This window comes from Schistocerca piceifrons, chromosome 2 (assembly GCF_021461385.2).
Source record: "Schistocerca piceifrons isolate TAMUIC-IGC-003096 chromosome 2, iqSchPice1.1, whole genome shotgun sequence".
NCBI classification, from domain to species: Eukaryota; Metazoa; Arthropoda; class Insecta; order Orthoptera; family Acrididae; genus Schistocerca; species Schistocerca piceifrons.
In genome coordinates this window covers 452308493-452323163 of record NC_060139.1, presented here as the reverse complement: position 1 = coordinate 452323163, position 14671 = coordinate 452308493, and the positions used below count along the sequence as shown (strand labels likewise).

The window sequence follows — 14671 nt, the reverse complement described above, 5'->3', positions numbered from 1 at the left end:
AACTTAAGTTTGTCTTTACAACTTAATATCCAGTCCTTCAATCCAGCGCACTGCATCTGGAGTTGCTAGCAGGAAGTCCTCTTTGGCGGCATGATAGGCTTGAATCCTGCATTCACTGACAATGTGGTGAACAGTCTGGTATGGAGCCCCACAGTCTCAGGCTGGATCCGGCATCTACTTCCACTTAGAGAGAGCATCCCTGCATGGGCCATGTCCGGTACAGATTCTGTTGAGAGTAGTCCAGGTCTTGCGTGGTATGTCGAATCCACTTGGAAGTCTAGCACCTGAGATGATGATATGCAGGTGTACATCTGTCACTGTTTCCCACCAACCTTCCCCTTCTTCAAGAGGTTTGAAATCCTTAGCAACCATGTCAGCAGCATCGCACAGAGGTGGATGGCGTGATTTCAGTCTCTTAAGATTTAAAAGTGGCAGGTCGCTATGCACCGGTAGGCTAGAATTCCTGGAGATCTTGTGGAAGGCAGTACATCTGCGTCGATCAGGAGGCATTATACCGGTTAACAGTGGAAGCCAATAAACTGGAGTAGATCTGATTGTGCCTGATATTATGCGCATTGTCATATTCAGCTGGGTATCAACAAGCCTTGTATGATGACTGTTCGTCCAAACAGATGCACAGTACTCAGCACTTGAGTACACCAAGCCCAAAGCTGAAGAACACAGGGTGGTTGCTAAAGATCCCCAGGTAGTTCCGCATAGCTTATGGAGGATGTTGTTTAGAGTCCTCAACTTTTGAGCTAAGTTAAGGTGTTGTTTGAAGCATAGTGTACAATCCAGGATGACACCAAGATATTTTGGGTTCCAATTGTGACGAAGAATTCTGCCTCTGAAACTTACTTCCAGTTTTACGTTCGCGAACTGGTTATTTAGATGGAAGCAACACACTTCTGTTTTACTCATACTGGGCTGGAGTCTCTAGATTTTGAAGTAATTATCTAATGCAGACAGGTCATTGGCTAGAATCTCTTCTGTTGTCTTCATTTCGTGGTGTTTTATGGCTAGAGCCAGGTCATCGGAATAGCAGTATTTTCTGGACGAAGTGTCAGGTAGATCAGATAGATACAGGTTGAACAGTAAGGGTGAGAGAACTGATCCTTGAGGCAATCCGTTGTTCAGCTTCCTCTCCTTATGTTGCTTCCAGTGATTACCTGGAACTTCCGATCACTTAGCATGCTATTAATCAGTCAAGCCATTGTTCTGCAGGGTATGATGCAGATAAATTCATAGATAAGGCCTTCCCTCCACACAGTGTCGAAGGCGGCAGTTAGATCAACAAATGCCACGGATGTTTCTTGCTTCATTTGGTATCCTGATTCTATGAAAGATATGAGAGACAATACTTGGTCGCAGCAACTACACCCTGGTCTGAAGCCTGCCTGATCAACTGGAACGTTCTCTAGGATAGCGCTACTTATTCTGTTATATATTAGCCTTTCAAAAAGCTTGTAGCAGCAGCTAAGCAGGGCAATGGGGCGATAGCTTTCTACCTTGTTGCTGGGTTTGCCAGGTTTCAGAACAGATTATTATCTTCGCCTTTTTAAACTCCAATGGAAGTTGACCAGTCAGCAGGATGTCAGTGACAAATGGGTAGCTTTGAAGTATTACAGAAACAATTAGGCAAAAAGACAAGGTGCAAAAGAAATCCTAAAAATGATGGATATTGAATTTAATTGATGAAAGGAGGAAAATACAAAAACACAGCTGCTGAGGAAGGTGAAAGAGACTGGTGGGAAGTACTTAATAGCAAGGCAGGAATGGTTATTAGGAGAAATTCAAAGCTGTTGAAGTATACAAGACTATAGGAAAAGCAATCATGACTATAGGAAAATTAAAGAGCCCTTGGGAGAAAAGAGAAGCAGCTGTATAAATATCAAGACCTTAGACGGCATGCCAGTATAAAGCAGAGAAAGCTGAAATGTGAAAGGAACTTATATAAGTGCTATATAAATAAAAGGAACATGAAGACAGTGTTATGGGAAGGGTGGAAAAAGTAAATGAACATGATGTGGGGGATGCGATACTGAGAGAATAATTTGACAAAGCATTGAGAGAACTAAATCAAAACAAGGCAGCTGGAGTAAACAAAACTTTCTCAAAATAATTAAAATTTTTGTGAGGATTGACCAAAACAAAACTGCTCTACGTTGTATGCAACATATATATACCCTCAGATTTCAAAAAGAATGTGATACTCCAAATACCAAAGAAAGCAGATGTTGACAGGTGCGAATATTACTGAACCATCAGTGTTATGGTTTCAGAATACAAACGGAAATTATTTTCAGAAGAATGAAAAGACTGGTTGCAGCCAGCCTTGGCGAAGATCATTTTGGGCCCTGGGGAAATGTAGGAACACATGAGGAATATGCGCTCTATGACTTACTTTAGGAGTTAAAGGAAGCTGAAATTTTGTTTATATCATTTAGAAATTTAGAGAAGTCTTTCAATATTGTTCACTGACTTACATTGTTTGAAATTGTGAAAGTCGCAGGAATGAAATACAGGGAACGAAAATTAATGTACAGCTTTTACAGAAAACACACTGTAGTTATGGGAGTCAAAGGACTTAAAGGGAAGCAGTTGCTGAGAAAGGAGTAAGATGGATAACAATCCTATCTTCTATATTATTCAGTCTGTACATAGAGTGAGCAGTAAATGCAACCAAGGGGAAATTTGGAATGAGGATTTAAGTTCAGAAGGAGTAAATAAAAACTGGGGGGTTTACCACTGTTATTGTCTTCTGTCAGAAACGGCAAAGGACTTGGAAGAACAGTTGAATGGAATGAATAGTGTTGAAGAGAGGTTATAAGATGAACATCAATAAAAGTAAAACAAGAGTAATGGCATGCAGTAGAATTAAATTACGCAGTGCTGAATCAGTTAAATAAGGAAGAGAGATACTAAAAGTAATAGGCAAGTTTTACTATTTGGTCAGCAAAGTAAATAACAATGCCTGAAGTAAATAGGGTGTATTATGCAGGCTGGCAAAATAAAGAAACAATTCCCTGAGAAAGAGAAACATGTTAGTATTGAATATAAATTTGTGTGAGGAAGTCTGTCTGGAGTGCAGCATGATACAGAAATGAGATGTGGATGATAGAGTTAAAGATCAGATAAAAAAAGAGTAAATGTTTTTGGAGTGTCACAGTATAGAAGGATGCTGAAATCAGGTGGATAGAATGAATAACTAATGAAGAGTCCTGAATCGAATCATGGAGGAAAGAAATTTGCGACACAACTTCATTTAAGAAAGGATCTGTGAAAATGACACATTCTGTAGCATCTTCGAATATTTTAGTACCAAAAGGAAGAGAGAGAGAGAGAGAGAGAGAGAGAGAGAGTGTGTGAGTGTGAGTGTGAGTGTGAGTGTGAGTGTGTGTGTGTGTGTGTGTGTGAGAGTGTGTGTGTGTGTGTGAGTGTGTGTGTGTGTGTGAGTGTGTGTGTGTGTGTGAGTGTGTGAGTGTGTGTGTGTGTGAGTGTGAGTGTGTGTGTGTGTTGGGGGGGGGGAGTGGATTGTAGAGGAAGACAGTGGTTTAACTAACCAGTCTTCCAACCAAGACCACAGTATAAGCAATATAATTCTGAAGATCCATATTTGGGATAGCTGATTGAATTTGAGTGTGCAACAGCATTGTAAAAATCACTTTGTGTTTCAGCATTAGAAATGATTCAGTTGTCAAAAGTTTGCTGGTTACCTTTTTTCAGAGTACACTTGTCATGCACGTTAGTTTTGGCAGTATTTGATGAGGGGAAAATTAATTTAAAATCATAATGTATTGGACTCTCTCTAGTCAACCCAAGGCCCACAATAAAGCAAAACACAAAGTTTTCCTGTATTATAACTCTAGATATCACCAAAATGCAAAGTCTGCATTCCAGAATTATACTTGAAAGTTATGGTTCATTTGTCTTTCATACCACATATGGTGTTACTTTTATTCACAGTTTGCTGTGAAAAACACTTTTTTTATTTTTTTGTCCTGTCAGCATATCTGCCTCTTGCCATTTTGTTGCTTTCACCTGAGAATATCATCAGCTGATATTGGATTTCACATCTTGTTCAATATAGCTGTCTTTCCTTATTCCATTTTTGCTCAGCTACCTGTTGGAACTCTTATTTGTGAAATGTCAGTGTTTGACATGGGCTTAATACACCACCGAGATTTGGTGCTCTTCCAGTGATCCTCTCATCTCTCCCTCATTGTTTACTTTTTATCCATCCTGTACATTCCATTTTTTTGTGTTCCATTGATCACAAGACTGGTCCCTTCCATGCTACTCTGCCTTAGGCAGCCTTGGTGCTTTCTGTGGGCTTCAGCCATTGTGTGGAATTTTAAAAGCTTTCTGCTGCTCCATCCCCTCCCTCTCCCCTTAGTTTATTGACAGTATTCCTATAGAACTGCCCTTTCCATTGACCATAACTTGTCCATTTCTAACATCTACTGCAATTTCAGCTTTCTGTCAATCTTTTGTATATGAAACAAAATATGCTGTTTCACTGATATTTCCATCAACTAGACAGATTAAAAAACATTTACATTTGTCATCCCAACTCATTTCCTGCATAAAGTTCTTTATTAAGGAGTCTATCTTTATTTTATCAGCGTGTCACAACTAATAGGTTAGTAGTGTTTATTACTGACTCCCACAGTGCTGTACTCAGTTTTGATAAAACTGATATCAAACATTAATTTTATGTAGTGTGAGAGTAAAAGAATTTGCAGTAACAATTTGTATTAAGGTTATAGTCTGCTGTGCTCTGTAGGTTTCCCATCACTTTAAGTGGAGACAGCAATTCAGATAATGCCTGATTTAAAAATATCTAAACCATGCTATTTTAGGGGATAAAATGTTGTGGTTTCTCACTGCACAAATTATTACTTAAAAACAGCATTTAAAATATTCTTTCCACAAATGAATTCCATCCTTCATTCATCTTATCAAAAACACTTTACAGCTTTTTCAATACTGTAATGTCAACGTTCTCCAAGTCATTTTGGGGATAAAACATTGATAGAATTTGGCAGACGCTAAGAAGGACAATTGTTTCTAATTCTTTATTTCAGTGGATTTCATTATTGTTTCCATTTTTGCAGGATTTTGCCTGATACTTGCACAGTAATTAATATGGTCCAGGAATTTAGTCATTACAACTTTCCTAATTTAATTGTAATGTTGTGCTCATCCAGGTGTCATAACACCTCTATTCTCTCTGTATTCATTCTACAGTTCATATTCATTCTACAGTTGAAATATGTTAAAACCATTCCTATTTTGAAAGAATTCATGCCTTTATCCTTCACACACTGTACTAACTACGTGCTCTACTAAAAGCAGATTGGCTTTGCTTTCATTAAGTAAGTCTACATTAAAAGTAGGCAACACACAAGATTTCTGTTCTGAATCCCGTATTCATAAGATGATAGGTGTTTCGCTCACAAGTATCTCCCATCAGTTATTGGAGGTACATTCTAACGTATGTCCATAGATGGACATGGCCTTTTTGTCTTCTTACTAATATATCTTCCCATAACTGTATATTTATGACTAACATGGCATTCAGTGTTTATTTTGACAAGTCCTATGATTAATTTCATGAACACTAACTGACAAGAAGTTGTTACCATACTACTTAGTTCAGTTTGGAATCTTGTATGATGAATGTTGCAGTTGCATAAATGCCTGTAGGAATCATAGTTTAGTGAAGTAGAATAAGAATTTCTGGAAACCTCATTGATTTTTATTTCAGTATTTAAGTTCTAAATTTCCATTGCTATTGACAGATTCCGTCAATTGTTGCTATGAATTAGATTTCAGTTGTTGAAGTTTTGATAACTGATGCTTTATGTTTATCAAAATGAAGATTGTTTTGCACTTCCTACTTAGATTGTGCAATTAGATAGAATATTCCAGAGTTAATTACTACTGTTTGTAATAGCGGTCTTTAAGATAATTTTCTACTTGTTGCAGGTATTGTGTCTTACTTACGGCAACCTTTCTAAACTATGCCCTGGCTATTACTGGATTCACTTTGCTGTTTGTGTATTACACCAAGGTCAGTTTTTGTTAATGTTATCTGTTGAAAGTTGATCTGTTTTTCATGTTTTGTGTGTGTGTTTTTTTATGTTTTTATTTATGCTGCTATTAACTTTTTTGTTTCTTTTGGGCATTTAGTTGTGTAATGTGCCTGTGTTTCAAATTATTTACATGTTCCCTCTGAAAGACTAGAATCTACAAATGGAAAGAAAGGAGTGGTATCTTAAAGGGGTTCATGACAATCCTGTACTTGGGAGATGATTGTTGGAAGCAGTCTGATAATGATCATCTCAACCATCTCTACCTGTCAGACAAGTACCTGGGGGGTAACATGGACTTGGAGAGTAACAGCACCCAAACATGGAGTATGTAACAGTTGAAACAAATGATGAACTATTCTTCAAGCATTATGTAAAATCTCTGAGGAAGTGCACCATGGAACTTATTAGTGAGAGAATCACCAAGGGGAAAGGGACATTCAAAGTGTGCCATGCAGCATTGCCCCTCATTTGATTGTGTGTTACAAAAGACAGTCTGTATCTGAATGTTCAAGGTGTAATGTGTAGCTAATGACCACCAGGATCCATTCTGGCCAAACTGTTCTGCTGGCTTCCAGATTTGTATGTCTTCTTCAACAACATAGGGTTTATTGAACAGCAATTAAGTACAAATCAAATCACAGAAAATAGTAGGTCCTGACGGTTCTTGAACAAAACAGAAACATAGACTTCTAGAAATGGATACCTCTTGACTGTTAAAATACTGTAGAAATTTAGTGAATAACTCAAAACATTAGTTTTAGGGGACTTCCTCAGATTGGACCACTCTTTGAGTGCATGCGCACACAGTCGGTGTACTTAGGATAGGTACAACATGCAGTTGAGGAAAATAAACATGTCTGTTTTTCAGCCAAATGTTGATGGACGGAAATAAGTCCAAATCAGTGTTGAGAAAATAGACAAATATCACAAGGTTTTCATAAATAAGTCCACCGGAGAGCTTTTAGTACACATCTGGAGCTGAGACATGTGAGACCACGACAGTCTGCAGAAGTCCCTGAATCTGTCGTCGTTTATCCATGTGACCTGGTGCCAGTAGATGTCACACCTTGCCATGTCTGCCACCATAGCCAGACGTTTGTGTAATTATATTGATTGGTCCATCAATATATCCGGTTGGATTACAGGATCTGAAACTTTGTTAGCGTTTTTAGAGTAAATTATCCAGGTAGATATAGCTGCAGAGTAAATATTTTTACAGTTGAAAGGATGACTAGCAAAGCAAAACATTAAAATATGGACCAGTCTCCAGATCTGAAGGGACACTCATTCCTTCATTTGTCAAAAGATGAGTGGTCATGTAGATAGGGAGGATAACACCAATATAGGAAAATGAACAAGTTGAATATCACTGGATGGTTATGCTTATCAGAACATTATTAGGAAATCACTGTAACCAAACCGATACGTTTATCTAAATATTAGCTGATATTATACTATTGTACAATCAGAAAAAAGGAGCTACTGTAAACAAAAATCAGTATTAAGTCCCAGGTTGTGTGTCGGTTAGCATTCAGAAGTTTTTCATATGCTGTCATGACAGTGAATCTGAAGATACAAAAACTGGTAGTTTACTCAGTTTTTAAGATGCATCGAAAAAATTTCCACGTTTTTAATTATTTTTCACTTATTTTAATCTTGATAATAAAACATTCTAACCTGTTAAATCAAAGCACTGCCAAAAGCACTACAAGATTACCCTGACCATTACCAACACATGTGTTACACACAAAAGACACTTCAAGAATAAATTTAAAATAACAAAAGAGATGGGCAAGAAACAACTAAAAACATTAAGGAGAATGAAAATGAGTTCACAAATAACAACAAAAAATTCTTTGCATGACACCAATAGATGTTAGAGCATAAGGATATAGCATAATTGGTTTGGCTGTCAGAAGTGGTGATTTTGTTAGCTGTGGTGGGAGTCATACAAAAGTGGTTAAACCTTGAACTGACTAATAGGACCACTGTAGTAAAAGTGCCACAATCAATGACTCAAGAGCTAGTTACCAACAAACTTAAATTTGTTTCAGTGGCAGCCACCTATAAAAATGGAGTTACCAATATCCTGAAATCACAGGTTCATTTCATTTTGTTCAGTCTTTTCAAAGATTTTATTTGAAAAGTGGCTTACAGTAATCATTCTACACAGCATTATTTGCTAAATGACTCAGTTTGACATTTGTAATGGGTTCTCTACGTAGAAGATAACGATCCTACCTTTTCTCCCCATCTACATTGCTTTGAGCCAGTAGAAATCTGTAGCAATATCGTCAAATTCATATCATTAGAGTGATCTTTAACTACTGCTCTCAGTAATGTAAAATATTTTGAGTATGTGGTAAAAACTACACTTCTGATTGCATTTGAAGTTATCAGGAAAAGGATACCAGTACATTGCTACTCACTGTAAAGATGCAAGTTATGCTCTGTGCAAAATTCTACTAGACAGCTTCCTCTTTCATTTCTTACCCCCAGTCCATATTTACCTACTAAATTTCCTTCTCTTCCTTTTCCTACTATCGAATTCCAGTCACCCATGACTACTAAATTTTCATCTCCCTTCACTATATGAATAATTTCTTTTATCTCATCATGCATTTCTTCAATTTCTTCATCTGCAGAGCTAGTTGGCATATAAACTTGTACTACTGTTGTAGGTGTGGGCTTCGTGTCTACCTTGGTCACAATAAGGCGTTCACTATGCTGTTTGTAGTAGCTTACCTGCACTCCTATTTTTTTATTCATTATTAAACTTACTCCTGCATTACCCCTATTTGATTTTGTATTTATAACCCTGTATTCACCTGACCAGAAGTCTTGTTCCTCCTGCCACCGAACTTCACTAATTCCCACTATATCTAACTTTAACCTATCCATTACACTTTTTAAATTTTCTAACCTACCTGCCCGATTAAGGGATCTGACATTCCATGCTCCGATCCGTAGAACGCCAGTTTTCTTTCTCCTGATAATGACATCCTCTAGAGTAGACCCCGCCTGGAGATCTGAGTGGGGGGACTATTTTACCTCTGGAATATTTTACCCAAGAGGATGCCATCATCATTTAACCATACAGTAAAGCTTTCAATATATGTAAGAATTTCTACTAACTTTTGCCTGTTGAAATTTCTGTGACCAGTTTTTTAACTTGGAGTGCAACAATTTGTGCCTCATTATTTCCTGAATTTTGTAATGGGTCTTTCCAATCCTTAATACACTTAGTCAGCACATACTTCTCTTGAGTGTGATTTACAACTAGTTTAAACTTTATTTAAATATGATGGACACAGGGGTTATGAGCTAAGTGATGGCCATTCGTTGTCTAAGTAGGCTGCTGAACTGCTTACCTGCTCTTTCCAGCATAAAAACTCATTGCTGTGATATGGTCACTATTCCATGTCTCTCTACTGACACTGACAGTAAGGTAAGGCCTGTTTGTAGCTACGAAGTTTAAAAGATTTCCATTGTGCATGGGTTGTCAAACTGGCTGCTTAACATAGGTTTGAGGAAACATGTTCAGACCTTCTTCACAAGAATGTCTGACCATACTAGCTACAGGCAATCTGCAATCGCTACTGAGTTTAGATTTTCTTAGAATGATTCTACAACTGTCACAACAGAGTTGGGTTGCTGGTAAAAACATCTGATGGTTCAGTTGAGTTCTAGACAGGTTACTTGTGTCTCAATAACTTCAGTCAGACTCCATTTCAACCTTGATAAACACAATAGTTTTTTTCAGTTGCTATGAACTCTCCCCCTCTTATTGCAACTAACCTGCCTGTGTGATATACATTCCATGCCTGATAATTATTGCAGAGCTTTCTACACATTGGGTTTCACCCAACTGTTGGTTCTGAGTATAATTTGAGCATGACAGCTGTAGAGTCATTAGGTAGAGAGTGAAATCAGGTTGCATTTAAACTAAACTAAAGACTCTTTGACTGTCAAAATTTTAACAGTAGTTTGTCAAAGCATTCATAACAAAGATCATGAATGCACCATCCTTTAGTGTTAAAATGGTAAGATCTTTACTTTTTGCTGTTTCCTATCTCCCCCTCCACTTCCCCCTATCCTTTCCAAGACATTACTAAGAAGGTATGAATGCATTTCATCTAACATACTTGATATTTATGTAACATAGGGAGAGAGACACTCTCACCTAGAGCAGATCAACGCATGAAGCACAGAAACATATCACAGAAAAGAGCCTCCACATTAGCTTTTGAGCGATGACTCTTTTTTTCTAGCACAAGTGCAGTTTCAGTGCTGGCATCATGTTCTTTCAATGGGAAACTTGTATCGAGTAGAATCTTAAAAACACACTCTCATATTCTGTAACTGCTCCTTATTTTTCGATTTTCAGTTTCTCGTTATTAACTAATGAAAAATTTTACCATCAATGATATTGTAAACGTGATTGTGCTTTTCATTTCAGCCTGATGAATGTGCCTTGAACAAGTTCTTCTTATCATTCAACTTGATACTGTGCCTCATTGTGAGTGTGGTATCAATTCTGGGCCCTGTTCAAGATGCGCAACCGAGGTCTGGCCTTCTGCAGTCTTCTGTAGTAACACTGTATGTTGTTTACCTCACATGGTCATCCCTTTCCAATCAGCCAGGTAATTTTATTAACTTATTTACAATTATATTTTAAATTTTGAATAATCTTGATGGGTTAATTTTTCTGTCTCAAGGAAATTGTTATACAGTTGAAGTTAGAATTTAGCTTAAAGCTTTTATGTACAATGTATGTTAGCAGCAGGGTGATTTCATCTTAAATCATACAGGTCATGTCAACTTGTAGTTATGAATTTCTGTGAAGAAATATATATTAGACCTCTATATCATAAGTGTTAAGAAATAAAGTATTTTCGTTTTTTGTGTGTGGCACGACTCTTCTAAAAAAATTTTTTTTTTGTAAGTAACTCTTAAAACAGTAGAGAACAAAAAATATAATAAACCAAAACTACTAGAGACCTGGCAGTTGTTTTACGTTAACACTTCTCCTTAATGTGTTGAAATTTAGTTGGCATCCCTACACTTATGGGCTTCCTTTAACTTACAAATTTGACAAAAATAAGAAAGTTAAGTTAATTTTTCCTCTTAAAAAAATTATTTTTGTCTGATCTGGAGAGTCACAGAATGCTATCTTGTCATATTACCAGATACTACTGACGTAATTATAAACAGTATCTTCTCTGCTCCAGCTAACTGTATTATGTAAATATTTATTATTAAAATGTAAACAATAGCATTTTTACTAGTTTTTATGAATTATTTGCGTGAAAACCATCTGAAAACTTTTAAAAATTTGCACAAAGTATTGTTTGGTTAGTATGTTACTAGTCAGTGCAGTCACAGTGGGCAATATTTTTGTCTAAAGTGTTAAAATTTTTTCGACATTCTGCATATTTCGCATCACTGAATTTCTAGTGTAAAATGTGTGTTAGCAACAATGTTTCCAGTGCTCTTCTGTTTATCACAGATGTGTGAGAACTTGCACATAATCCATTCTGTATTGAGTTTTGTGTTTGGTTTGAATTTTTTTTTTAGATACAATATCAGTGAGGAAACACAATAGTGAAAGAGTGAGATGTGTGGGCTATCAAAAAGACACAAGAAATGGTATTTAAGGAAAGTGGAAAACAACATTCACAATTGTTGGAAAACTGTCAGAGGTGCTCAAAAATCGTATTAGCGTCATGTCCATTGTGCAGGAATTGCTACATTCACTAAAAGAAGAAATTTAGTGACAACCCACCTGAAGAATCACCATCACCCGAATGTGAAACTGAAGAAGACAGTGCAGATATTTATATTCCTGGGTGTGGAGTTGCTGATATGTTGAATGTTAGCATTTCTGCTCTAGCCCCTACTACACCTCTCCAGAAATGTCCAGGAAAAGTAAGAAGCACAAGAAGAAAACAGTATGTGAAAAGAACAATGGAAGAAATTGAAACAAGTTTTACAAAAGCAACATTTTCAAAACAGATGCACTTGATGCAGAACCTGAAGATAGTGATATGGGCATGAAACGTGCACTTCATGCAGAACCTGAAGATAATGATATGTATGCATGAAACACGATGCATGATTTCGAAACTTAGATACTGCTATCTCAACAGCCACCTATACTGAGAAAGTGCAGTCACTGACACAGATACCAGGTAACTATTCTAAGCAACAGACACAGAAATACATACTCTCTTCCTCACACTATTTGATTTCAAAAGCTCATAAAATAATGACAAGAGGATTTGGGCATGTCCAGATTTTTACTGTGGGCATCAATTGCAAGATGATACACTTACTCTGGAATATTACTTAAGTGATGACAAAAATTGCAGCAGCCAAAGTCCTAATCAGGCTGATGTAGTTAGTAAAAATGGTGAAAAAGGTAAGATCTCACAAGGTTGATAGTAGAAGCATATCTCCTACTGAGAAAGGAGAATCTGAATTTAAAAACTGGTCTCACAAAATTCTATTCATTAGACCAAAATGGGTAAAATGGCAGCTAGTGAAGGAAGTATGCACATGTATTTACTGCACTAATTTGAAACTTGTTTGTTTTGCTATAAGTAGTGCCAGAGGAGAGAAGTAAACAGAGTTGGACCTGATGCTGTTGTGTATATATCAAGAGCTGCAAGATAAGTGTTGTTTGCAGAATGGCATAGTGTCCTGATACTGAAGTGATGACTGTTGAAGCATTTGACAGGCCATAGCAGAAGTAAAATCAGCCACATCCCAGAATACTGACCATTAGTTCTTCATTTCGTCTTTGCTGAGAACTGGTCTGTTGCTTTGCAGAATGAAATTCAAAGTTTCCACTGGCACACATCACAGGTAGCAATATTCACATTTGTTGCTCACTTCCTTACTTTCTTGCTACTGTCAATGGTAATCTCATTCACGACAGTGCACATGCATGCCACGCTGTCAGCATGATAATTGATGACAGCATCTAGAGGCTATGCATTTCCTAAACATGTGTATGTGACTGATGTGCAGTATCTCATTTTAAAAACCACTTTCAGCTTTGTGAATTTGGTCAACACTGTAGTACAGGAATTAAGAAAAAAAAAATATTTTCAGCAACATGTCATGGGAAAAGTGCATGTGATGGGGTAGGAGGTATCTGTAAAAGTGTTGCAATAACATTTAATCTCCTGCATGAAGATGTTGATGCTATGAGAGCAGCATCCTAGAGTAGCACATACATTGCAAGAACAGTTCTCCACGAAATGCAGCCTGTTACTGTTTCTGAAATGCAGAGACCACGGTAGATGTCAGAAGACTTTGGAGTGAGGCACTTCATTTCTTGTGTGTATGACAATCAGTGGGTGGGTCAGATAGTAATTGTCTGTCTCCTTAATGACACCTCGTGGTCTTGCTAATGCTTTCAAATGGCCATCACCAAAAGATCAGTGTGCAGTTCCCATTTTCCAAGTACTGCTCTTCTTGGATAATCCTTGTCCATGTGCAAATTCAGCTCGGCTATACAAGTTCAGTGAGAAGCAGATGACGAAAAAAACAAATGAACTCTTTTCAACAGTGCAGTGTTGATTATTACATTTTAGGCAATTTTAATTCATGGAAAGTCATGACAAGACACTAATAATTTGTGAATAATGTCATAAAAAGAAAAATGGGTATAAATTTCTGTATCTCATTTTTGTTATAAAATGCTTTCGAAGAAAATTATGAATTGTTTTCCGACTCTCTTATAATATTGTAAAGTAATTACTTTGATTCAGACATACATTTTGCATGACATTTACTAAAAATCAGCAATCAATTTAAATAATTAAGCGCCCATGATTTTCTGACTTTGAGAGAGAACTATTCAACAAAACATCATCAATGTGAGCCTTGAGAGCCAAAGGCCCACTTTGTACCCTTGATTACTGCACGAGACATAACTTTACCCCTCGCCTGGGCCTGTTAACACCTCCGTTGGACTGTTGATAACTGGAAACATGTTTCTTGGTCAGACGAGTCTTGTTTCAAATTGTATTGAGCGGATTGACATGTATGGGTATGGAGACAACCTCATGAATCCGTGGACCCTACATGTCATCAGGGAATTGTTCAAACTGGTGGAGTCTCTGTAATGGTATGGGATGTGTGCAGTTAGTGATATGGGACCCCTGATAGGTCTAGGTATGACTGACAGGTGGCACATATGTAAGTGTCCTGTCTGACCACCTAAATCCCAACAGACCCAGGCAATTAGAGGAGAATAGTGCGACACCTCCACACGTCCAGAATTGCTAGAGTGGCTCCAGGAACTCTCTTCTGAGTTCAAACACTTCTGCTGGCCACCAAACTCCTCAGACATGAACATTATGGAGCGTATCTGAGATGCCTTGTGTCGTGCTATTCAGAAGAGGTCTCCACCCCTCATAACTCTTAATTTATGAACAGCCCCACAGGTTTCATGGTTTCAATTCCCTCCAGCACTACTTCAGACATTAGTTGAGTCTATGCCACATCATGTTGGGCACTTATGCATGCTTGCAGGGACCCTACGCGATACTAGGCAGGTGTAA

General features: G+C 37.5%; 1 protein-coding gene across 2 annotated transcripts in view; it reads left to right on the top strand.

Annotated features, from left to right (window-relative positions):
• LOC124777017 (probable serine incorporator) overlaps positions 1-14671 on the top strand; it is a 114585-nt gene that overhangs the window by 46487 nt on the left and 53427 nt on the right. For both annotated transcript variants that reach the window (XM_047252269.1, XM_047252270.1), the window contains exons 5-6: positions 5992-6076; positions 10558-10741. In XM_047252269.1, coding sequence (XP_047108225.1) covers positions 5992-6076; positions 10558-10741 — 269 coding nt within the window. The remainder of the gene's footprint in view (positions 1-5991; positions 6077-10557; positions 10742-14671) is intronic.